Genomic DNA, 27,009 nt, shown 5'->3' with positions numbered 1-27,009 from the left:
TTATATGCCAGCTTAGAGACCCATTAATCATTTCATTTCAGTTTTGAATAATCTTTCAGTTTTTAGCGCTGTATCATTCACCTACTTGTGTTTTATTGCCCCCCCCCCTTTCTTTTTGCGCCATTAGCGAGGAGTATGTTCCAACTAGCTCAATTCGCTACCCTACTAGCCGTAAATCATTTTCTCCTCAATCAAGAAATGCCACTGCAGACAAAAACGTCATGGCGTCACAGGCGAACTATCGCCATTGGTTGATTTAAGAATGGTACACTCCAGAGGTACTGGGGGCTCAGAGTCAAGCGCTCAAAGTAAAGTGGCATGCGCAGTGTATTTTCTTTCCCCGTGCCATTCCACCCTGCATAGCTTACAGTGCTTTTCTTGAAACGAGAAAAAGGAAACCAATTTCCTGCCTATGAAAAAATATTGTTACTCCACTCGCACTTGAGTCCTTCTAAAAACTTTACAGTGGTCAATTCGAAAGGCATTAGGCTCCCTTATTGAAGATATTCTATGGATACTTGAAAAGTGTCACAGGGCCCTTTTAATGCATCGACCACGTTGTCCAACGTAAAGCTCACCAAAACTACGCACGATGCTATACACCACATACGTGTCACATTCGCTGCATTTCTGAACATAACTCTGGACATGTGAACTGTGCATTGTGTGCAGAGATGCGCTGCCCTTTTACACTGACCTCTGAGTTGCACAAGACGACACACAAAGCAGGGCCTCACTATTCACTAGTCTTGGTCCCATTTTAGCTCTATTGTTTCTATTTTAGCAATTTAGCTCTTTTGTAATGAACCGCAAACACGGGCTAGGCAGTTTAGAAGGTACAAGTACCTTCGATACGATTTTAGATATTTGGTGTACCTACTGACTGTATTGGGGTACTTTTCGCAAGACGAGTATCTGTATTTTCCTAAGATTAAGTAAATTATCCCATATTTTAAGTACAAGAAACTGCGATCGCAACGCTACCGTGCGAAACATTCGCTGCCCAAACTCAACTTTGCAGGCTGGTGCTTTTGCTACTAAGCAACCAGAATAAAACAAATAATTGGGAAATACGTTTACTTTTCCGGCAGACTCCAGTGGAAAAGTTTTTAGAGACTTTACAGGAGATGAGGTGCGCACGTCATTTTGGAAGACCAGAGCAAAATGACAGCGCTCGCACTGTCTCCACGGGAACTACGTTTCCGTGCTTGCCACGTTCCTGCTCTCTCAATTTTCCCCCCTTTAGTTGTGTAGAAGCTATAAAACTTACCCTTAGCCACTTGCAAGTGCCGTGTGCTACAATGTGTGCGATAATTGTCCAGACACAGCCCGCATGCGCAAAGCGTCGGCGCTAGCAAGAAGGAAATCGTACAGCCGCGCTGAAGCGTACGGGCAAAAAAAAAACCTCCGCTGTTCATTCCGATGGCTAACAATATACATTAACAAACATCATGTGACACAGCTTGGAGGACGCAGCTTGCGCCCGCTATCTGTTGTGGCGGTACACTTCAAAAACAGGCGGGTAATAACAGCAAAGTAATGACCACATCAATTGTCATGCTGTTCTCAAGCCTGAAACTGTAGTTCCGCTGCTACCTATGCTACATCTAACAGAAGCGTTTAGCTATGAGACGACGTTTTCACGAACCATGTCGTTGTCTTCGTGCTACTATGTTGAAACATTGAAGTCCACGAGTGTTGAAGATTGGGCGAGTTGGTTCGTCGTACTTGAACTGGTATAGCGCATTACGGGGAAGAATAAACAGCCGAGCAGACCGACACAAGAGGACAGAGCGCTAACTTCCAACTTCTTCCCCGTAATGCGCTATACCAGTTCAAGTATAACGTTGATTCTTAACGCAAGTGCTTTCTCAGTTGTCCTCTTGGATCCCCTACCCAAGGCTCCGAACTGTATTTTTTCGGAAGGCTTCATGCATCATGTCTTTTATAAACTGCAGCTAAAATATGCTCTCAGATTTATTTTTACTTTTACCTTCCTGCCTAATAGCTCCTACAGTTCACACATGTATACTCCCTAGAGTTTACTATTCTGCCAAGGTGATTTAGGAAACGTCAATGTATAGGTGCACACTGAGTACAAAGCACCAAACATTCTCATACGCTTTGGTAAAATGACCAAAGTGATTTTTTATAAGGATTAAAATACTTATGAGCCGTAATAAAAATATCAGGAACAACGTCTTAGAAGTATTCATATAGAAAATTGTCCGCGTTTCTTACAAACGTGCCAATGAGCCACTTAGGAGAATTTTTGAGACAATTGCAGGCAATGAGCCATTTCTGGCAATGATGCCGCCTGCACCATGTGTCTGAAGTTATGCGCAATCAGTGGTTCGAATGAAATTACTTTTCCATTTTATAATTGTTTTTCTTATTCTGTTTTGTTATTACTATCACTAAGTACTAATCGTAGCTATAGGCGGTGTTACCGTCATACCGTCAATAGAGGCGTTGTGTGCCCACAATGTGTGCAACTACACAGTGCCGTGCTCTCATTTCTTTCAGTTTGGTGTTACCGGGTCCAATGCACACAAAGTTATAGCTCGGTCTAAGCCACTCCGTAATATTTTGTAAACTTAAGATTGTATCCAGTTGTTTTTCTAAGGTTACGCGCAAGTCCTACTTCTGGAGGCGAAATGCTAGAGGCGCATTTACTTGGATTTGATTGCACATCAGAGCACACATGGTCATGATCAACACTGCCTTACACTTCTGTGTATCTCGAAATCACATCGTTGTTATTATAGGTGACAACTCACCAATTAGTTATCAGATTACGAGCAGTGTGCGTGATACTCAATAATTATTTTTCAGATTACGAGCTGAATGCACGCACTCTTGTTAATGCCTGAACTTACTGAGTATCAGAAAGAACGCTTTAAGGTGCGACTACTGATGACTAGAGATGGAATTATTGGCTAATGCCTATTTTGTTTCTTGCGTTCTTCTACTGCCGCTTTTATATATGAACATAAAGGTATGGCTAGGAAGGGCTTTTATGGAGTTTTGGTAGGGCCTCTAAGTGCCTATTTCTGACGTTTTTGCCTGAATTATTATAAATGCCTATAAATGCCTACGTTCAAAATTGGTGTCTATATCAACAATATTTAACCTCAAACATTGCTATTGAACAGAGTTGAAGACAGGTATAGATGCCACCGGGCAAAATTGAGCTTTTGAAACTCTAAGGACTGTAGCCTTTTCTTCATCTCAGAAGTTTCTTCTAGCACTATGTAGGCTACAAGACCCTCTAGCCAATAGGAAGGCCAATTAGCCTACAAAGATGTCGAGTCCTCTGCTCCCATCTTTCCGGTGTCTGTTCGCACGCGTTCGTGGAAAAGAGGGGGTGCTTTTGTGCAGCAGCAGAACAATGGGGAACGATTGTGAAACCATGAACTGTAAGCATAGGGTGGGTAAAAAATTTCATGCTACGTACCTTTTCTTTTGTCATTTGCTTCTTAAAGGGCGCTTCACCAGGTAACATGAAATATTTCAGTTAGACACTAAAACTTATTGCGAGACTAATGCAAAGCTTTCTACCTCTAAGATTTTTAGTGGAACTCCTAAAGTCATCGGTTGGTCCTTCTACTGTGACCAGTTCGTCACCGCCTAATTTATAGATGCCAGACAGACAGACAGATTCACGGTTCACTAATACAACACTCTGAAGCTTTGCCTCACTCATCATTCACTCAATAAATATGCTGATTTTAATTGGTTCATCACGAGCTCCAAAAGTATTATGCAAGGAGGCGAGCTTGAAACATTTGCCACTCAGCCAGAGTAGACTTCGCAAGCTAAATTCGTTCCCTTCCCTATTCGGTATCGAAGAAATTTGAAGCCGGAAGATCACACACTTAATGCGCACGCAAAGTTACATTCGCATGACATGCCCAAGGCAGTTCGTGCACGCAATCGCTGTTCTATTTTAAGGTGTTGACAGAAAAATCAGAAACAGACCCTGTGTGATTATATCCGGTTAACACGAGGCTAAAGGATCCTTCTGGCTTATTAGCGGTCTGGCTATTCGCTCCTGTGCTGCGATTCTCAGCCATGTCGAAACTAAAGACACCCATGAGCATGTTTCTAATTAGATGGTAAACAGTGAACTCGCCATGCTTGACAAAGGAAAAACCGTGTTCCACATACTCCGTGGGAAAAAATTGTATTGCTATGCTAAATCACTGGCACATTTGTACCATCATAAACTAAACCATTTTTTTCCTTCAAAGTCCTACGCTTATTCATCAAACATTTCGATTATTGTAAAATTATATTGTGCTTATATTCACGATTTTGAGGACCTAAAACAGTGCGCATTATGGCGCATGAAACCCAATTTTCAGCAGCTTCAAATCCGAGCTCCACTGATGCCTTGTGTCGGAGGTATAAAACAAGATGCGTTCAGCCAATTTTAATATTACCTGGGGCCCACTACATATACTGCCGTTCTGATTGTACAGCACGCTTTGCTTCTAAATTGAGTTATAGCTTTCTGATCACAAGTCAGTCCAATATTGAGTTTCATCTCTGCTAAAGTGATTGACACGTTCTTTCTACACAGTCACCACCACATGAAAACACAATATGTCCGAGGCGTTTCTGAAGTGCACACATATTCACACTGAAGAAAAAAATATTGCACGTTAGATATCATGTAGAAAACAAACGGGTTAAACCAGCCGATAAAAATAATATGAAAGGCAATAGGAGCATTATGTGTTTAGGCCTATATGCGCAATGCGCCACGAAAATCACTACCAAAGTCGTTGCTGCTATACGCCGATGATTCGGCATTCAAAAATGGTCTCTTGTGGACGAAGCAAAACTCCGCACCTCTTGAGAAGCCGTCTTATTATTAAGCTCATGTGCTTAGACGGCAACCAGCTAGCTAGTTGGGAAGTTCGACAGCAAATCCATCAATTACAGAAATGACAAGCAAGAATTGCTGTCGGTGACGTGGTGACCCAGCTATCTTGTTGATTGATTGATTGATCAATAGGCTTTCACATCCCAAAGCCACTATATGACTATGAGAGACGCCTTAGTAGAGGGCTCCAGAAATTTCAACCGCCTGGGGTTCTTTACCGTGCACCCAAATCTGAATACAGGAGCCTACAACATTTCCGCTTCCATCGGAAATGCAGCCACCTAAGCCGGGATTCGATTCCGTGACCTCGAGCTGTCTTGTTAAGCAGTTAAACGTTATATAATTCTTGGTAAGTCGAATAAGTTTGTTTGACCAAGCATTTGAGCTAGGAACAAAAAGCTATTGAGCTAGGAACAAAAATTTGAATGTTGAAATTGACCACATAAAAAATTTCAAGCCGACTGTTTTTGTGCATTGGCGTTCTTTTCTATATAGATTATATGGGTCTATACCAACAAATTGGCGAATATATTCTAGTATTTTCAGATGCAATCAACAAGTATTGCATCGGGTACAATTTTTGTGGGAGTATCTTGTATCTCGAATACCCTTGAAAAGTCTGTGCATCTTTTATCATATCACGATGCAATATCAAATAACCAACCAGCCCAAATTTATCTTTTAGCACACGCACCACGAGTGCGACTGTTGCTCTTTCTGTTTCGCAAAAGCAGCCGCTGCAGCAAGTGAGGCGACCGCCCTGTGACTTCCACTTTGCGGGAAAAGCACAATGCGCAGCAATGACCTTTGAAGCACGCCATTCGTGCCATATCACTCGTGAGAGAACACGCCAAAGTGCTTCCATTTCATTTTTTTCTATTTAACCTAAATGCCCTGAGGCATTACATTAGAGGGATGGGGGAGGGGAGTAAGATGGCTTTTTACAATATCTCAAAACGTTTCACATAAAGAACAAGCAAAATAGTGGTGTTCAATCATTGGTGCATATAGACGTACATCTGCAGTCAGTCAAGAACATACAAGAGAGCTATGCACGCCATCATTATTTGATATATAGCGTTTAACGTCCCAAAACCAACATATAGTTATGAAAGACGCCGTAATAGAGGGCTTCGCAAGTTGCGGCCACCTGCACCCCAATCTGAGCTCATGCGCCGAGAGCATTTTTGCCTCAATCGAAAATGCAGCCGCCACAGCCGCCACAGCCGCCGCAGCCATGATTAAATCCCGTGACCTGCGGGTCAGCAGCCGACAACCTTATGCATGCCGCCAGCGGTGAATGGCGTGTATAAATACCTGGATATTGCTCAAGGATGTACTCGCAGTGGCTTAGTCGGCTAATTCCGCATGGCGGAATGAAGGGGCACAACTTTGAATCTGCGCTTCGGTAAAATGTAGCGATTCACACTTTCGAAGGATAAGAGAGAGACTTACGTGTAGTACTGCTCGGCCGATGACTGGTTGGCTAGGACACAGCCCTGAAGATGGTTAATGTAGTACTGGTACACGATGAACACCACATTTCCCTGGTACAGCACAGGCACTGCGTGCAGCCTATTCTGGTCAGTCAGGTTGACGGCAGCCTTATTCTCCACGAGCGCCTTCAGCGTAGGATCGCACAGGCGCTGCGCAAGTGAACGCTTCTCATGGAAAACACTGCAAGAACACACATTTTGCTTCAAGGGCGAATAAATGCGACCACAACAACTGGTAATTACATTGTCATGGAGTCGTGACGTGGTTGAAGGCAGGAGATGGAATGGTCCGATCAAATAGTTTATTTGGGCAAACCTGTGCCCACTAAACGTAAAGCTGGGTTACGGTATCACACTTACACTGACAGAAGCGCATGCAGCATCGGCCATCGATCAACTGACAAGTGACGAAGTGCGTCGGCATTTATGCACTTGCCACCGGATGCTCTAGCGTTATCGCTAGCGGTAGCGTAGGTTCCAGAATAATCTGTACAGTTCGCCGAGTGGGCGTAATCTTATCAAAATGATCTACTACAGTCCTGAAGCTTCTCGAAAACTGCAGGCGCGGTCTGCGCTGAGAATATTGTAGTGTATTGGGGTGATAACAAAACTTGAGAAAAGGAACGTGGCATTGCCCCCTCTGAAAAAAAAGCATCATCGATGATTGATATGTGGAGTTTAACGTCCCAAAACCACCATATGATTAGGAGAGACGCCGTAGTGAAGGGCTCCAGAGATTTCGACCACCTGGGGTTCTTTAACGTGCACCCAAATCTAAAGGAATCATCTCGATGCTTTAACGGAAGATGAAGATACAACAATAATGCAAGAAAGTACAAGGAAGAAATTACGATACAGCGATGATACAAAAACACTGTTTCAGTTCATTAACGCGCATAAAATGGTTTGAGGCGCGTGACATGGACGACTTCAGATTGCAATCGGCGTCATTGAGAGTTCGTGATGTCGTCAAGGACAACCTCATAATCGAGTGGGCCGAGACGTCGAACCACCCTGTATGGTGCGAAGTACCATCGCAGAAGCTTCTCACTGAGTCCACGTCGGCGTATCGGCGTCCACACCCAAACACGTTCACCGGGATGGTGTTCCATGAAGCGTCGTCGAAGATTGTATTGGCTGCAGCGAAGCCTCCGAACTCTGAATTGGGTCAAACTCATGAGTACCTCTAAGTGGGGCTAGCGAACAAGGACGTCGCTTATGCTGGGAGTCCGTGCTCGGCCGTGACTGTCGCCATATCGCATAGTCGCTGGTTGCCGTCTAATAAACGCCATAACAAATTGGTGGAGAGTGCTGCGTTCCGTTTCGATGCCATTGGAGCTTCGATCACGTACCCTATTATCTACCATGCTCCACGACGCCTCTCAGCAAACGTCTCCTCCCATGCCACCCGGTTGTCCCGGTGTCCCCAGCATCCGTGTTTCACCCACCTTCACTGGTGCCGATGGCACTGACGTGGAGGGCTGGCTCACCATTTACGAGCGCGTGAACGACCCCAACAAATGGGACGAGGACAGGCAAGTTGACGAACTTGGCGTTCTACCTTGCCGATGTAGCCAGATTGAGGTACAACAACCACGCGTCGGATTTTGCAACCTAGTCCGATTATAAGACCCCTGTAATAAACGTTCTCGGCCGCCCTGCCGTTCGTAAGCTGCAAGCTGAGCATCGCTTACGTGAATGCACTCGGCAGGCTGGTGAGCCATTCACCAGCTATATTCAAGATATCCTGGACACCATGCAACAAATCCAATCACACCGTGTCCGAATCTGACAAGATCCAAAATATCATGAAAGTCATTGACGATGATGCCTTCACGATGCTGCTCACCAAAAACCACGAAACAGTGGCTAAGGTCATCACGCTGTGGTAGAGCTACGAGGAGCTCCGCCGGCAGTGTTCGATGACCCGTCGCTCCCCAAGAGGAGCTGCAACGGTTGCTGGCTTGGAGGCCAGTTGTGACCAAGTGGCGCTGATGGCAGACCTCAAGTCGTTCATCCGTGAGGAAATCGCGCGCCAGTTCTCTCTTCTGCCCTTCGCCCACCCACCGGCTGTTCAACGATTGGCGATTGCCCTTTTCCCTCCCATCTGACGAGCGATTCAACAGTAAATAGCGGAGGTCATGCCTGTATACCACCCCAAACAACCTCCGGCTCCTGCACCCCCGAATTGTGCCCAAGTGTTAGCCAGGCCACCTGAAGTCGTTCCAGCTACCACCCCTCTAACTTACGCCGAAGCTGCCACTCGACCTCTGTCCTTTGCAGCGGGTATGCCCGTTACGTATGTCAATACAACCCATCAGCCTCAGCTTCAGCATACCATGCACCCTTTCCAGCCACCGTTCCATCCATCGGCTCTTGCAACATGGGTGACACCTACCCCGGCGAACCGATGGCGCACACCCGACAACCCGCTCATATGATGTCCCTGCGGTTACGTTGGTCACGTAGCACGTTATTGCTCTTGCGTACAGCCGGCTCCCATTTCTTCACCTGTGGCTGGCCAGCTCAGCCGCCCCTATCACGATGAATCACCGTCTATGCCGCTGCCATCTCGCTCAGGTCTATCGTCTCGAAGGTCGCCGTCTTCACGACGTCGTTCTTTGTCCCCCATGCGGCAAAGCTTGGCTGCTCCTGAGAGGGAAAACTAGTCGTCGCAATCCCCATGCAAGGACTGCGACGCCATCACAATATGAAAGCCCTCGGAGCAGTCCCTCGAATGTCATTGACGTGTTTGTGGGTGGTGTTCGTGAATCGGCTCTTATTTACACTGTATCTGCTGTACCAGTTACGGACGAAAAACTTTGCCGCTTACTTCGAAAAGTGACGACGCCACTTTCTGGGTTGTCCCTCCATACTGCTAGTTCGCATCGTCTTCATCCTCCAGCAGGTTGCACAGCTCGCGTTGTCATTCAGAACGTTCTGTATGTTGCACAGTTCATCATCATTCCGCCATGCTCTCATGACGCCACCTGGGATGGGATTTGCTCTCCCGCCACGACGCCATCATTAATTGTGCCTCTGCCAAAATTGAACTCTCACCCTTCGACCTCGCATTCGACTCTAGACGGTATTTCCTCAACATTGAGCAAGATTATCATGAAAAACGATACAACAGTGCCTCCGAATTTGACGACAGCTGTATCGGTCTACTGCCCTGGTCTCTCCGACACAATTGCACTCGTTTCGCCATCCGACCACGCTTGTAGCAGGAAATGGCATGCTAGTACCTTTCGCTACCGTCCCATTCACCCGGGGCGACGCCGCTATTTTCGTAACCCACCCATCTCCGTACACTTTTACCTTGCTTCGAGGGGAATGTCTCGGCAGAGTGGAACCAGTCGACGGCGCACAAGCCCTGGACGTACCCGATGACTCGCGTTGTCCCAGTTCGCGTACTATCAATGTTGTTTTCACTTCAGATCCGTCATCTGCTGATGTATTTGGCCCCTCCATTGCTGACAAGCTTACGGTAGTACAGCGTTCGAAGCCTCTGGACTTTTTGCAAGAACATCGTTCTTCTTTCGATTTCGGGTGAAGCTCTCTCGGTCGCACGTCCGTTGTTACGCATCGCATCTACACTGGTGCCCAACCACCTTTACGGCAACGTCCATATCGCGTGTCACCTGCTGAACGTCGAGTAATTAATGATCAGGTTGACGATATGCTCTGACGTGACGTTATTCGGTCCTCAGACAGTCCATGGGCGTCTGCTGTTGTTCTTGTTGCGAAGAAAGACACTTTTGTGCGGTTCTGTGTTGACTACAGACGACTCAATACGATCACTCGTAACGATGTTTATGCACTGCCGCGCATTGATGACGCGATTGACAGCCTTCACGGAGCCTAATTATTTTCTTCTCTCGATTAGCGCTCGGGGTACTGTCAAGTACCCATGGCTGACGACGCTTGAGCGAAGACCGCCTTCGTCACACCTAACGGCTTGTACGAGTTCAACCTCATGTCGTTTGGTCTATGTAATGCACGTGCGACCTTTGAGCGCATGATAGACATCGTTCTGGGCCATTTGAAATGGTACACGTGCTTGTGTTACCTCCAACATGTCGTTGTATTTGCTCCGGATTTTTCCATGCATCGCCAACGTCTAACAGAAGTTTTTGCACGTGTGAGCAATGCCGGCCTACAACTAAATTTGAAGAAGTGCAGCTTTTCAGCACGGCAACTCGCCATCCTAGGGTACGTCGTGTCCAAGGACGGCATTCTTCCAGGCCCGGTCAAGCTCCGGGCTATGGGCGAGTTCTCAAAACCTGCGTCCGTAAAAAAACTGCGTGGTTTCGTGGGCCTGTGCTCATACTTCCAACGCTTTATACGAAACTTCGCCACGATCATATCACCGCTGACGAAGTTTCTTGGAAGTAAAGGGCCCTTCAATTCCTGGTCATCCGAGTGCCACGACACGTTCGCAAAGCTTCGCCATATGTTGACATCTCATCCCAATCTACGCCACTACGATTCTATGGCCCCAACGAAGGTGCAAACGGACGCCAGCGGTGTAGGCATCGGCACTGTCCTGGCGCAGCGCAAACCCGGATTGCTTGAATATGTCGTAGCATATGAAGCCGTATGCTCACAAGAGCTGAGCCGTCACGGAGAAAGAGTGCTTGGCGATCGTCTGAGCCTTCACAAAGTTCCGACCTTATTTGTATAATCGCCCATTCGATGTCATCACCGACCATTATGTACTATGCCGGCTGTCATCATTGAAGGATCCCTCAAGCTGTCTCGCCCGTTGGGCTCTTCGCTTGCAAGACTACGACATCCGCGCACTGTACCGAAACGGACGTAAGCATGCTGACGCCGATACCCTCTCACGCTCCCTTCTGCCTGAAGGTGGTGTGCTCTGCTCAGTATCCTCGGTTGCTGTTTCTGCCATTGATGTTGACATTATCGCTACCAAACAGCAAAAGCGAAATTGGATCGCCTCGCTGATTGACTCGCTCTCTGATCCATCCGCAACGCCATCCACGCGTGTCTTGCGTCATCGAGCTCGCCATTTCGCCATCCGTGACGGCCTTCTACACCAACGCAATTACGACGCCGATGGCCGGCAGTGGTTACTCGTGATACCCCGCAGTCTGCGGTTGTAGATATGTGAATCCTTTCAGTCTGATCCGCAATGCGCACACTCTGGGGTATTCAAACCTAACATCGCATTCGACAATGCTACTTCTGGCGCGGAATGTACCTCTACATACAGCAGGTCGCTCGCTCTTGCCTCACTTGCCAACGCTGCGAATCATAGGCACACATGTCACACGCTGGCTTGTAATCATTACCTTGCCCTGACCGCCAGATTGGGTGCATAGGTATTGATTTGTACGGAACACTTCCTCTGACTTCGGCTGGTAACCGCTGGGCCATCGTTGCTGTAGACCATTTAACGCGATACGCCGAAACCGCCGCTCTCCCTACGGCTACGGCACGCGATGTTGCGTCCTTCCTGCTGCATCTGTTCATACTGCGCCACAGACCACCCCAAGAGCTTCTCATTAATTGAGGCCGTGTCTTCTTGTCGGAAGTCTTCGAAGCCATTCAGACGGAATGCCATTCTATCCACCGCAAAACTACTGCTTACCACCCACAAACGAATGGCCTCACCGAACTCTTTAACCGCACCCTCGGCGACATGCTTTCGATGTACGTCGCCGCCAACCACACGAATCGAAATACTACACTGCCCTTCGTCACCTACAGCTACAACACTGCCCCTCAGAGCACGACTGGTTTTTCGCCTTTCTTCTTGCTGTGCGGAAGGCACCCGTCGCACACCATGGACACAATACTCCCGTACAAGCCGGATCTGTCTGAGGGTGCACCTATTTTTGAGACAGCCAAGCCTGCTGAAGAGTGTCGCGAGCTTGCCAAGACTTTTACGACGCCTGAGAAAGAGCGGAATATGTGTATTCGTAATGGCTCCACCACTTCTGAGCCCACGTTCATTCCTGGTGCGCTTGTATGGCTCTCATTCCCGACCTCTGTAGCTGTCCTCTCTTCCAAACTACTTCCCAAATACGAAGGCCCCTACCTTGTCATCTTGCGCACCTCTCCAGTCAACTATCTGGTCTAACCCGTTGGACAATCTTGGGGCATGCGCCGCCCCGGCCGCAACATCGTCAACGTGGAGCGCCTGAAGGCTTATTATGACGCGCTCATAGTAATAAGCTGTTAGGTCACCAGGCGGCTCCCTCTTCGACCCTGGGGTAATTGTAGCGAAGCCTCCAAACTCTGAAATGAGTCGACCTCTTGAGTACCTTCTAGTGGAGCTACCCAACAAGGACGCCGCTCTCCGTGACTGTCGCCATAGCATGTGATCGCTGGTTTCCGGCTAAGAAACGCTTTAACACGGCGGCTGTCGGTCGTCTATAGGTTCTTTATATGGAGGCGCGCGAGTTGTCGGGCTTCTTCTGCACGTGTAAGGTACTCACTTGCATCGAGGTTTTCTTTGTCGGTGGCGCTGAGTAACAACGCATCGAGCGTGGTTGCTGGGCTCCTTCCGCGGACCAATTTGTCTGGAGATATCTGTGTCGTGTCCTGCACCACCATGTTGTAAGCGAAAGGTATTTGCGAAAGAATGGCGTCACACGTTTTGTGTTCGACATCGACGTACATTGCCAGTATGTCAGGGATCTTTTTGATTAGCCACTCGGTGAGGCCGCTAGTCTGCAGCCTGCTGTCGTCCGGCGGTTGTTTTTTGGCTGCACGTCAATATCGCTTGAGTTAAGTCAGCAGTAAATGCCATTCCTCTATCGGTGATGAGGACGTCCGGGGCGCCGTGACGTAGGACGATATTTTCGACGAAGAACTTAGCTACCTCGGATGAACCGCCTTTTGGCAGGGCTTTTGTCTCGGTGTAGCGGGTGAGGTAGTCGGTAGCTACCACGATCCACTTGTTTCCGAAAGCTGACGTCGGGAACGGCCCCAATAGGTTCATACAAATCTGCTGGAATGGCCGGTGAGGTGGTTAAATTGGCTGCAGAAGTCCCGCTGGCCTTGTCGGCGGTGTCTTGCGTCGCTGACAGTCTCGGCATGTCCTCATATATCGAGTGACGTCGGTGGTAAGACGTGACCAGCAGTACCTTTCTTGTATCCCCACGAGCGTGCGGGAAACACCGAGGTGCCCTGCCGTCGGATCGTCATGCGTGGTCTGCTGGAGTTCTGGTCACAGAGCTGAAGCCGCCACAAGGAAACACTTGGCTCGAAACAGTGAGAAGTTTTTCTTTTGGAGATCACCGTTTCGCAGAAACAACGATGCAATTGCGCGCTTCAATACCTTTGAAACTTCGAGGGTCGTGTTTTCGAGGTATTCTATTAGGGCCTTAAGTTATGGATCGGCCCGCTGTCGTTCAGCGAAGTCGTCCACAGTTATCGTTCCCAAGAAGTAGTCGTAATCCGCGTCATTTGGCGATGGTTGGTCTACAGACGCATGAGAGAGACGGTCAGCGTCGGAATATTTCTTGCCGCACTTGTAAACGACGGTAATGTCATATTCTTGATGTCTCAGGCGAGGCGACCTGAAGGGTCCTTCAAGGTAGCTAGCCAACACAAGGCGTGTTGGTCGCTCACCACTTCGAAGGGCCTCCTATAGAGGTAGGGTTGAAATTTCGACGTAGCCTACATGATGGCGAGGCACTCCTCTGGTGTGGAATAATTGGCTTCTGCTTTGGATAGCGATCAGCTGGCATAACTAATAACCCTTTTCAGTCCGTCAGCCTTCTGCAAAAGAACGGTGCCGAGACCTAAGCTGCTTGCGTCAGTTTATTTCTATCTCGGTGAATTCGTCAAAATGGACAAGTAACAGAGGCGTCTAGAGGCGATGTTTAATAGAAAGCGTGTTTCTGCAGCGTTGCCCACTTGAACTCCACGTCGTCCTTGGTAAGGCTGGTTATTGGATCGGCGATGTGGGCGAAGTTCTTCATGAACCGCCTTTAATAGGCGCAGAAGCCCAGAAATTGGCACACTGCGTTCTTTTCAGTGGGTGGCGGGAAGTCGGCGATGGCAGCTGTTTCCGTGGATTGGGAGAAACTCAAGACTTGCTAATACAGTGCCCCAGGAACAAGAGCTCCTCGTACGCAACTCTGTCCTTTTCTGGCTTCAGTGTGAGTCCGAACGTCTTCATGGCTTGAAGTAAAGTTTCAAGGTGCGGAATATGCTCGTCGAAACTAGAAAAAAACACGACGACGTCGTCCAAGAACACAAGGCCAGTCTGCCACTTCAATCCTGCCAGTACTGTATCCATAACACGTTGAAAAGTGGCATGCGCTGAGCAAATGTCGAAGGGCATGACTTCAAACTCGATGAGGCCGTCCGCTGTTATAAACGCCGTCTTCTCTCGGTCTCTTTCATTGATTTCGATTTTCCAATAGCCAGTTTTGAGGTCCATTGACGAAAATTACTTGGCATTATGGAGCCCATCAAGTGCGTCGTCTATTCGTGGGAGAGGATACACGTCCTTTCTTGTGATCTTGTTCAGGCAGCGATAATTGGTGCAGAAACGTAGGGTTCCTTCCTTTGTCTTCACTGACACCACCGGGGACGCCCATGGACTCTAGGATGGCTGGTTGATGTCATACCACAGCATTTCATCAAGTTCTCTCTTCATGGTCTCGCGTCCTCGCTTCGAAACCCTGTACGAACTCTGAGGGAGTGGTCTGGCATTTTCCTCACTTATGATGCGATGTTTCGTGGTTGAGGTCTGCAGAATTTTCAATGACGACTAAAAGCAATCTTCGTATTGCAAGAGCAGGGCCTTGGGCTGTTCTTGCTGATGCTTTGGAATCATGGGATTGACGTCGAAAGCTGAGGGGGGGGGGGGCTTCGTTTCTCTGAGCATGTTCCGCTAAATCGGTAAGGTGAAAGCACTAGTGGCTTTCAAAATTTTTTCAACGTATGATACCATCGTTCTTTCGTTCACAATTTGTACTCATTGCTGATACTCGTGACCATGACCGTTGCTTTTGCCTCCCCGAAGCTCTGCAATTCCTCCTTCGACGCAAATATTTCGGGTGAACAACAGATGCTGAGTGCCTTCCACGATGCCTTCGAAGTCAGGTGACTTAATAGCGACGACTGAAATAATCACGCTGGAGTGACGCGGAATGGTGACTTGTTCTTCCGGCACATTCAAGGCGTGGTTTCCTGACAGCGTGCACAGTGGTAGTGCTTATTCTGTGGATAACGCTATCGACTTTATTCTTAGGTTCATGACTGCCCCATGGAGGCACAAGAAGTCCATTCAAAGGATGACATCTCTCGAGCAACGCTGTAGGACTACGAGGTCTGCAGGATAAATACTGCCATTAATAGTGACTCTCGCTGTGCAGTTTTCTGCCGGCGTTACGAGATGACCTCCGGCTGTGCGGATTTCGGGGCTTTTCCAAGCTGTCCTAACTTTCTTCAACTTCGTGCGAACGACCCACTGATGACGGAATAGTCGGCTCCAGTATCGACGAGAGCGGTCACACTGTGCCTATCGGTAAGAACGTCGAGGTCACTAGCTCGCCGTCTCGCGTTGCCACTAGGGCATGGTGTCGGGTCACGGCTGCGTCGGCTTGTTACGCTGCTTCGACGTTGCGTCGACAGGTCACCTTCGGTAAGTGTGGTTTTGTCGTCAGGACTTTTCCTGGTTGGTGTCGTGTTCGGAAAGCTCCGTCGCCGTGTCGTCGTCATCAGAGGATCTTCGGTAGTTCACCGCACAGCAACCCAACCTGACTCGGTTGCTGCCCTTAGTTTTTCGGATACGGGCTAGGAGACAGCAACCAACTTCAATCGATTGCTGCCCTCAGTTTCCCGGATACAGGCTAGGAGAGCAGCGCCACGTTGGGCCAGAGTACTGCTGGTGGTGCGGTGCATGCGGCAGCTGGGTGACGGCGAACGGGAAGGACTTCGTGGTGCCCATTGAGTTTCTGTCAGCTTGTCGGCGATGTCACGTGGCCGTTCCCCGGTTTGCGGACGTGGTGCATTGACGGCGAAGCCACGCAGTCCCATCTGTCGCTGCTGACAACGGCGGTACGTGTGCCCGGCCTCGCCGCAGGGGTGGCAGAGGGGGTGGTGGTCTGGTGCACGCCATACGTTGCTTTTTCTCGGCGCACTGCGCTGGCCCATTGGCGAACGCTAGGACGTCGGTGGGGGTGGGGGTGGCGTCTGGCGACGGAAGTGCGACGGGGTCGCGTTTTGGCGTGAACGGGGAGGAGGGTTGTGGGTCACTGCAGCGGCATAGCTCATAGCTTCCGGCTCGGGCAGAAGGTGCTTGGGGAAGCAGATGCGAATGCCGAACGTCTTTTCGCACAATGTCGGTGATCGAATCCACTTGAGGGTGCGCCGAAGGCAACAGTTTGCGTAGCAGTAGCGCATTTGGGAGTCAGGCGACGATTGTACTGTCTGGTGCGCATCTGCAGGATATTTTTGATAGTGGTTGCCTCAGATACGAATTCTTGGATGGTGTTCGGTAGATTTCTTATCAGTCCCGCGAAGAGCTCCTGTTTGACTCCTTGCATGAGGAAACCAACTTTCTTCTGCAGAATGTCTGGGTCAGCATGACGGATTAGGCGGGTCATTTATTCTGTTAAATGGTGACATTTTCATTTGGTAGCTGAACCCGGGTCTCTAGTAAAGCAGCACCGCTCTCCTTGCGAGCGACACTCGCGAACGTTTGCAAGAATGCGCCGCAGAAGACATTCCACGTTTGAAGCGCAGACTCCCGATTTTCGAGCCAGGCCCTTGCGTTGTCTTCCAGGTAGAAGTACCGACGACGAATCTTTTCTTCAGTGTCTCGGTGGTTGAGGGCGGCCACGCGGTCGTATGTCTCTAGCCAGGTCGCCGGGTCTTCGAACGATCACCCATGGAAAGTTGGTGGTTTCCTGGGTTGACGCATGACGATCGCGGGCTGGGGCGCTTCGGTTGTCATTGTCGCCGTAGTAGAGGTCATGGCCTTGGTCTTCCACGCCTCGCCTTGAGGAGGACCGTGCTTCGGTGGCAGACCTTGCTGCCGGCAGCTTGTACGCAGCTCCTGTTTGGCGTCGGTGTCTTCTTCGTGATGTGGGCGGGGTTCACAGCTTGACGAGGCGTCCAGTATATGAACGAAGCAGCACCTCCACTAGATGTCACGGGGTTATGACGTGGTTGAAGGCAAGAAATGAAATGGTCAGATCAAACTGTTTATTTGGGCGAACCTGTGCCCGCTAAACGGGAAGTCGTGTTAAGGTAGCAGACTTGCACTGATAGCGGCACATGCAGCGGCTGCCGTCGATCAGCTGATAAGTGGCTAAGCGCGTTGGCATTTATACACTTGCCATCGAATGTTCTAGCGTTATCACTAGAGGATACACAGGTTCCAGCATAACCTGTACAGTTCGCGGAGTGGGCGTGATCTTATCAAAGTTATCTACTTCAGTCCTGAAGCTTCTCGAAAACTGCTGGCGCGGTTTGCACTGAGAATTGTGTAGTGTATTTGGGCGATAACAAAACTTGAGAAAAAGAACGTGGCAATATATTAACTAGTGATATCTTTTATTAAAATCAGGAATTTCACGTCGGTTTTGGGGGGAGAAGTGGTTTTGAATTTGGGGTATGAAGAAAAAAAAGTGCACTCTGCAACTGTCTTTTTCAGGAAGGACGCCTCAGCAGTAGCGCGCAGAAGGAGGGAAGAAGTAGGGAAAAAGAGAAGAAGGGAAGGGGGTTAAAAAATCTCCTCACCCCACACAGCGGGCGTCCTAAAAACCGCGATAACCGCAACCTTTCGGAAAAGCCGCCGAGAAGGCTGGAGAAAATATTCGTCGAGATTAAGATGATGGCCCCACTGCGGTGATGATGATGATGATGATGATGATATATGGTGTTTTTTGGCGCAAGGGTCATTTGATGGCCAAAGAGCGCCAGTTCATGCGACAAGGAATGTGGACAATGATTGTGATTAGCGGCTGTATAAGGGCCATAAAATTCCTCGCGGTAAGGCGGGTAAAAACATACAAGTAATAAAATCATGACCATGCCGTGAAAGGTGTGTGTGGTGTGAATAGATAACAAAAGTTGGTGGTAATAAAAAACGATGGTGTATATGTATGGCATTAGCACAAGTGCCTCACTGGTTCATACCCTTACGTGCAAGGGCCGTGGGGCAAGTGCTTTCTTGGGTAGCCACCGCAGCAAAAACCTCCCTGGAGAGCTCGAGCTACGGGATGCCCGGTTATATGATATGAAAATTACGAATTTCTTTTAAAAACGCTAACAATGATTTATGACTAAAAAGCGGTTCCCTACCAACGAACATTGCAGGGTGTAAAGGTATATGTTGTCGGTAGGGTAATGGAAAATGCTGTTTTCTTATAGTTTCTAAGTGTTTACACTGGATTAACACGTGAAGGACTGTCAATGGTTCACCGCATCTGTCACACAACGGCGGTTCGCCACCAGACAAAAGATATGTGTGTGTCGTGTATATGTGTCCTATCCTGAGTCTCGTTAGTATAACCTCTGTATGACGCGATTTTGATACTGGCAGCCAATGACCAAGGTGTGGCTTGATAACGTGTAGTTTGTTTTGTGTGTGTGTATCCCACTTGCTCTGCCAGTAGTCCCTGAGTTTTCGTTTGAGAGACGGCTTAAGATCAAGGGCCGGGATTGATGTGGGTTTAATGGCGGTGCTTTTGTGGGCGGATGCAGCAAGCTGATCCGCCATCACGTTGCCTTGAATCTCACGGTGCCCTGGCACCCAGCACACTACAACACGTTGATTGAGTGTGTAGAGTGTGCATAAAATAGAGTAAAGTGAGACGAGGACAGGGTTTTTTGTTTTTTAAGACTGTGCAGAGCCGTTACAACACTGAGGGAGTCTGTATAAATTACTGCTTTTTGTATTTGTAGTTGTTTGATGTGTTTAGCTGCCACAAGTATCGCGTAAGCTTCTGCTGTGAAGATACTTGTGCTTGGATGTAGAGGGCCAGCATCCGAAAAGGATGGGCCGAAAGCAGCGTAGGACACAGAGGAGTCGGACTTAGAGGCATCTGTAAAAAACTCAGGACGTGTGTATTTGTGTTGAAGTTCCAGGAAGTATGTTCGGATATGGGCAATAGGCGCATGTTTTGTAACTTCTAGGAACGACACATCACAGTCTATAATCTGCCACTGCCACGGTGGCGGGTATGCTACAGGAGCCATTAAACTGTGTTCAAGTGACACTCCAGTTTCTTCAGCTAGACCCTTCAGACGTACTGAAAAGGGCTGCCTCATTGAAGGCCTGTTTTGGTACAGAATGGAGCTCGACAGATCATTATTAGTAGAGTATGAGGGGTGCTTCTTGTCTGCTTTCACCTTCAGGAAGTATACAAAGGACATGTAAGTTCTCTGCAGATGAAGCGACCACTCATTTGACTCAACATAATAGCTTTCTACGGGGCTGGTGCGAAAAGCACCCGTAGAAAGGCGGATGCCCAAATGGTGCACAGGTTCCAGCATCTTCAAAGCACTTTGAGTCGCAGACTGATAAACAACGGCCCCATAATCTAAGCGGGTGCGAATGAGGCTTCTATACAGGTTGATGAGACATTGCCTGTCACTACCCCACGTAGTACGTGACAACACTTTTATAACATTCATGGCTTTTAAACATTTTGTTTTTAGATACTTGATGTGCGGTACGAAGGTCAACTTGTTGTCCAAGATTAAGCCTAGGAATTTATGCTCCGCATTTACAGACAGACGTTGACCGTTCAGTTCAATGTCAGGTTCCGAATGCATGCCTCTCTTTCGAGAGAACAAGACACAGGTGCTTTTTTGTGGGTTAAGTCGAAATCCGTTTTCATCAGCCCATTTGAAGACCTTGTTCAAACCCAGCTGAACCTGCCGCTCACACATTGCCAAGTTGCATGACTTGAAGCCAAGCTGAACGTCGTCGACATATGTACAATAAAACATATTGCGGGGGATGGACAAGTGCAAGGAATTCATTTTGATAATAAAAAGTGTGCAACTAAGTACACCACCTTGTGGCACGCCTGTTTCCTGGACAAATGTTCGGGAGAGAACACTGCCCACACGGACACGGAATGTTCGGTTTGACAGGTAACTTTCAATTATGTGAAACATTCTTCCGCGCACACCAAGGTGGGACAGGTCTCTTAGAATTCCAAAACGCCATGTTGTATCATAAGCCTTTTCGATATCGAGGAACACATAGAGAAAATATTGTTTATGGACGAAGGCGTCTCTGATCTGTGCCTCAATACGAACAAGGGGGTCTGTGGTGGATCTACTTTCTCGAAACCCGCACTGAAATGGGTCGAGCAAATTGTTTCTTTCTAACTAGTGGAGTAAGCGGCAATTAACCATTTTTTCAAATAGCTTACAAAGGCAGCTTGTTAACGCTATAGGTCTGTAACTTGATACAGTAGAGGGATCCTTTCCCTGCTTCAAAATTGGAATTATAACAGCCTCCTTCCAGGAGGAGGGGATCACACCTGAAAACCATTAGCGATTATAAAGAGAGAGGAGGGTTTCTTTAGTTTCGGAGGGTAGTTCCTTCAGCATCGCGTACATTACGTTGTGAGAACCTGGGGTAGATGTATTACAGCAGTTGAGTGCTGTTCGCAGTTCTGCTAAGCAGAATGGTGCATTATATGCCTCATTTCTTGGGGATTTTCTATCTAACTTTTGTTTTTCTATTTGTGCCTTGTAATTCTGGAAGGATTCGGAGTAGTGTGAGGAGCTCGATATGTGTTCGAAATGTGTGCCAAGAAAGTTGGCTTGATCCTCCAAGCTTTCCCCGAGGCTATTTACTAGTGGAAGAGAATACGTTTGTTGGCCCTTAATTTTTTTTACCTTATTCCACACTTTTCCCTCATCTGTGTACGAGTTGATACTCGATATAAACTTTGTCCAGCTCTCTCGTCTAGCTTGTCGACGCGTTCTCCGTGCCTGCGATTTGACCCGCTTGAAATTTTCCAGGTTTTCTGCTGTAGGGGAATCGCGAAGCAACGCCCATGCTTTGTTCTGAGTGGTCCGTGCTTTCCTGCATGCGTCGTTCCACCATGGGACTCGCCGTTTAGAAGACATGCCACTCGTTTTGGCAATACATTTAGATGCGGCATCAAGCATAAAAGCTGTAAAATACGTGACAGCGTCATCTATGGTGAGGGCAGACAGCTCAGTCCATGTCATGTGTGCAAGAGTTCTATACCCTTCCCAATCAGCCGAGTCAATTTTCCATCGAGGAACCTGCGGGGGTAGTTGATCTTTGTTCGGCGCACTCAGGATGATTGGGAAGTGATCACTCCCATAAAGTTTTTTAAGAACGTTTCATTTAAAAACAGGTAAAAGGGACGGTGATGAAATGCTAAGATCTATGAAGGAGTATGTGTTGCTTGCAAGGCTAAAATACGTAGGCTCCTTCATATTTAAAAGACATAAACTAGAAGATAAAAGGAGCTGCTCAATGAGACGTCCTCGCGCATCACAGTGAGCATCGCCCCACAGGACATTGTGTGCATTAAAATCACCTAGAACCAGAAATGGCTCTGGGAGTTCACCTATTAGTGATTCCAGATCACGTCTGTGTAGCTGTTGATGTGGTGGTATGTACACAGAACATATGGTAATAAGTTTGTTAAAAAGTACAGCTCGAATGGCCACTGCCTCCAGGGCCGTTTGGAGCTTCAAATGCTGGCATGCTATACTACGATCGACTATAATGGCTACACCGCCAGATGGTACAACAGGATCCTCCCGGTTTTTTCGGAAAATAATATATTGTCGTAGGAAGTCCTTGTGCTTAGGAGTTAAGTGCGTTTCTTGCACACATAGCACTTTCGCGTTAAACTTACACAGAAGTTCTTGGACGTCATCTAAATTTCTAAGTATTCCCCTTACGTTCCACTGTATGATTTTGTCCATAGTGGAAAAAAAAGGGAAAAAGTGCTGTGTGCAAAGAAGACGGGGATAACCTCATTTTACAGGGCCTTTGTCAGGCCCTGTAATCGGCGTTCTGTCCTTTTGGGGGCGGTCGAGCGAAGCTCGCCGCTCCTTCGGCGCTTCCTGCGCCGTTTGGCTTGAACTGGTGTCCATAGCCTCTTGCGAGGCACTGGACACCCGCTCTAAAGAGCGATCTGTGCGTCGCTTAGACTTCGCCTCGATCGACGAAGTCTTTGTCCTCACCGAGCTGGGGGTTGATGGAGCCCCCTTGGCCTCGTGATTGCCCTGGCTGCTGCCAGAGCTTGTAGAGGTCACTGGTGTGGACAGGCTGAAAGTGGGCAGGGAAGCGCTGGCTGCTCCCGCCGCAGGGGCGTGTGGCATTGGCCTCGGCACGCTAGGCGTGGTCCGGGCAACTGCCAAGGGCCTTTGTGGTGCCGCCCCTCGTTGCACCACTTCGGCAAAAGGTGTTTTTAGTGCTAATGATAACGAGACTCGTTGTCTTGCTTCCCTGAATGTGATATTTTCCTTAACTTTTATAGTTATTATTTCTTTTTCTCTTTTCCAGGCTGGGCACGCTCTGGAGTATGCGGGGTGGCTACCTTCGCAGTTTGCACAGAGGATCTCGTCATGACTACATTCATCAGCACTGTGGCCGGTTGTGCCACACTTAGCACACATCAGCTGTCCTCGGCAGCTCTGGGATGCATGACCAAATCGCTGGCATTTAAAACAACGCCTCGGGTTTGGAATGAAGGGTCGGACATGGAGTTTTACATAGCCAGTTTCGAGAGTCTCGGGTAAAGTGGTTGAGTTGAAGGTGAGTATCAAGTGCTTTGTTGCTATTTCATTGTTGTTACGTCTGATTTTGATGCGCTGGACTTGTATTACACCTTGATCCTTCCATCCATCAAAGAGCTCTTCTTCACTCAGTGTCATCAAATCTTCGTCCGATACCACGCCCTTCACTGTATTCATGGTACGGTGCGCGCTTACAGAGACAGGGATGTTACCAAAGGCCACGAGGTGCGAGAGTTTATTGTACTGTTCCTTGTCTTTTAATTCGAGAAGCAGATCTCCACTTGCCATCTTCGTGGCCTTATAACCGGTTCCAATGGTCTCTCTCAAGCACTTGGCTACAAGGAAGGGTGAGATTGCTCTAGCTTTTGTAGATGATTGCTCGCAGTGGAGGACATGGTATTTTGGAAAAGTTTCTTTGTTTTTGGGCCAAAGTAGGAATGTTGCATCGGTGCGTACCCTTTTCGAAGCACGATCAGTTAAAGAGGGGGTCGGGGATCCCATGAGAAAGTGTGTATTTTTCGGTAACGGCGCCTACCACCCACCACGGAGTCCAACAAGGGGACGTGGCAGAGCATGTGGGCATGTCTGCGCAACACCAGTAGTACGCAGTTACTATAACCCAATATGGTTTACCCTAGTTTGGATAGCCACACAAGGTTAATTCTTGCCGCCAGGAAAAATTGGAAGTAAAATGAAGTGAGGAGAAGACAGGAAAGATGTAAAGTGAGAACAAAAGACGAAGATATAGGGAGAGAGAGATAGGAAAAGGCGACTGCCGATTTCCCCTGGGTGGGTCAGCCCAGAGGTGCCGTCTACGTGAAGCCGGGGCCAAAGGCGTGTGTTGCCTCAGCCGGGGGGCCTTAAAGGTCCAATCACCCAGCGTCGGCTCAACCCCCAGGATCCCCTTTTCCCCGGACACGGCAAAGCCACGCACGGCTAGGCGTGGGAGGGAGTAGAACTCCCCCGTTAGCTCGGGTCCGTGGTGTCGCTACACACCAAACGCCTACTTGCGCAGGCGCCCCTGCGGGTGCCCCACTGCGGTGGTCTGGTGACTATGGTTCTTGACTGTTGACCCGCAGGTCGGAGGTTTGAATCCCGGCTGCAGCGGCTTCATTTCCGATGGAGGCCGAAACGCGGGGGGCGCGTGTGCTCACATTTCGGTGCACGTTAAAGAACGCCAGGTGGTCGAAATTTCCGGAGCCTTCCACTACAGCGTTTCTTATAATCGTATGGTGGTTTCGGTACGCTAAACTCCACATATTCATCAATCGAGATTAAGATAATGAGCTGAAGAGACGCATCAAAGAAGGGGAATACAGCCTCAAAAAAAGCCTTCTATTGAACACGTAGGTCACACTCCTGATGGGCTCGATGTATTTATAATGCCACCGGCTATATCCTCGGCACGCCGGCATCGTTCGCAGCTAGCGCTGCACCACGAAGTCTACGAACCGGTGTGTCAGCCTGCAACACAAGCACAGCACGGACCGCAGAAGCCAAAGCCGCCGTCACAGCGTCCTTCGGGTCGGCAGACGAATATGGCTAAGTGGTATGAGGCGTTGAAGCCGTGGTTGCTCTTTAGAAGGCTGGAAGGTAACTGGTGGAAGGGTGGGGGCGGTATCCGAAGGCGTTCAGCCACCGCCGACGAAAAACGACCCTTCAGGACCGGCGCCACGCTCCTTCGCTTGTTGGTGTTGACAGCGATCCTGACTTTCTATAACACTTGATGGCGCGTCACGTGGCCATCCGAAGAGGGAATGAAACCTTGCACCGGATCAGCTTGGAAGTGCAGCGCGGCTCGTTGGCTGGAAGGGTGCCATTGCAGTTAACGCAGCAATGGCACTCCGTAGGGCAGGGTGTTTTGGGATGGCTGCCGCCCCAGCGGAAACAGCGCTCGTCTCGGGAGCAGGTGTTCGTGGAGTGGCCAGAACGGCCGAAACTGGTGCAATGAAGGAGCCGGGAAAGGCGTGGACTGACCGGCCTGGGCAGTTTGAAGATAAACCTCCCGAGGTATGGTGACCCCCACGCAGGTGTTGTTTGTGAGGAGCTTCGAGCTGTCGTTGAAGGAACAGTAACGGACATCGAGGAGCTCCATGGGGTCAGCAGTAGGTTGAAGATCTACGGCTACAAGGTTGCGTTGAGAAGTTCACAAGAACTAACTCGCCCACAGGATTCCGTGCCAACCGGTTGTGCCCTCGCGATTTCCGACGACAGCGCACCTCTGGCTGATTGGGTCGATCCTACGCCACCTCCTGCCGCTGGTCCCATACGACGACGACAGCGTCGCTCTGGCCGACTGGATTAGCCCTACGCCATCTCCTGTCACCGACAAGAGCTCTCTCCAGTGGTGCCCCATTCTCAGAATTCTGTAACCCTGTCCTTTGCTGTCTTCTCCTCACCTCCGTCGCTCCCTGTCCCACCACCTCGCTCTCTCCTTCCTCTCTCTTTCTCTATCTCTCTACCTTTTAATCCTATTCTTTTATTTCCTTCTTTACCCCCATCCCTCGTGAGCTACTGTTGAGGTGTCCTCCCCCTGATATACAGTTACGACGCTCACATTTCTATTCCTTTCTTTTAAAAATCACTTCCTTCCTTGACGCGAAAGCGTGGGGCGGCGGTGAATACCGAGAGAAACACCGTGATGGAGTCACGAAAAGAGATGAGGAAGTTTGCTTTCTTCCCCTCCGGTGTGAAGATATTGCAGCTGCGTTTCCTCGCAGGCACGGGAGAGGCGGGGGCGAGAGGCTCGGGCGCCATGGTCGGGTTGACTTCGGCGGCCGGGGTGAGGGGTCGAAGAAGAGGTGTTGAAGCGCCCTGTGGCGACTTCACTTGACGTGCCCGTCATGTCCAGTGTTGCGGAGCTACCACTCCAAAATTGAATTGATTCCGGATCATTCCGCCATTTGACGACCCCAGAATAGAATGGAGACAACGCTTGAAAGAATGTAATGAGAACAGAATTGAGGACATTTTGACCGGAATGAAATGGGAATGGAATTATGTCATTTTTGAAAATGAACTGCGTTTTCATTCACATGCTTCATGCATTAGTAAATTAGAGCGTCGAATTTAACAATAAAGAAGCATTTCCAATATGGCCCGGCTGATAACAATCACTGTACATCTGTGAGCAACGCGCCTACTACAACTATGCCTTTATATCGGCTTTTTCCTCCGACGTTTATCTCCATTCTTTGCGAAACCGCGGCCGAGCGGAACTACAGAGGCAGCATGCCTCCCTCACGTATTATGCGTTGTGCAGGGGTACCATAAGCCAAACAAGGGAGCCAGCACGAAATGCAGAAGCTGGGTGATGAACGTCGTGATGTCGGGTCTTCTGTTCACCTTGAGCTTCACTTGTCAGAGAATGAGCCAACTGACGGCAGTCTTTGTCGTGTCTGCTGACTTCAGAATCTGGAGAGCGCTCAGATGCATCAGGGTGGTATGGAAGTATGGTGGCTAATGGGTGAGAAGGTTCACGGCTGTACAACAGAAAGAATGGGGAAAGCCGATTGTCGCTTGCGCCACGGTGTTGTAAGCGAAGGTAACAAAAGGTAGTACAGCGTGCCATATAGTGTGGTTGGAGGAGATGTACATCCCCAGCCTGTCGTCGAATGTGTGGTTGAACCACTCAGTGAGACCCATTTGTGTTTGGATAGCATGTGGTAGCCTTCCGGTTGATGATGTTGCATTCAATGAGGATAGCTTGGATGACCTCCGACAGGAACGCGTGACCCCTATAACTGAGTAGTTCTTGTGGAGCACCGTGGCGTAGGATGAAGGTGCGGAGGGAGAAGAGTGCAACTTCGCGGGCTGTCGCTGCCGGTAGAGCTGAAGTTTAAGTGTAGCGTGTCAGATGATCAACGCCGACAATAATTCATTGGT

General features: G+C 48.9%; 1 protein-coding gene across 1 annotated transcript in view; it reads right to left on the bottom strand.

Annotated features, from left to right (window-relative positions):
• LOC142783802 (sodium-dependent nutrient amino acid transporter 1-like) overlaps positions 1-27,009 on the bottom strand; it is a 441,630-nt gene that overhangs the window by 325,601 nt on the left and 89,020 nt on the right. The window contains exon 3 of the mRNA XM_075882414.1: positions 6,347-6,537. Within this exon, the coding sequence (XP_075738529.1) occupies positions 6,347-6,537 (191 nt within the window). The remainder of the gene's footprint in view (positions 1-6,346; positions 6,538-27,009) is intronic.

The sequence above is a fragment of the Rhipicephalus microplus genome, unplaced genomic scaffold (assembly GCF_043290135.1).
Source record: "Rhipicephalus microplus isolate Deutch F79 unplaced genomic scaffold, USDA_Rmic scaffold_12, whole genome shotgun sequence".
Lineage (NCBI taxonomy): Eukaryota > Metazoa > Arthropoda > Arachnida > Ixodida > Ixodidae > Rhipicephalus > Rhipicephalus microplus.
Note: the sequence above shows the minus strand (reverse complement) of the source record. Positions and strands in the feature narration are given on the sequence as shown.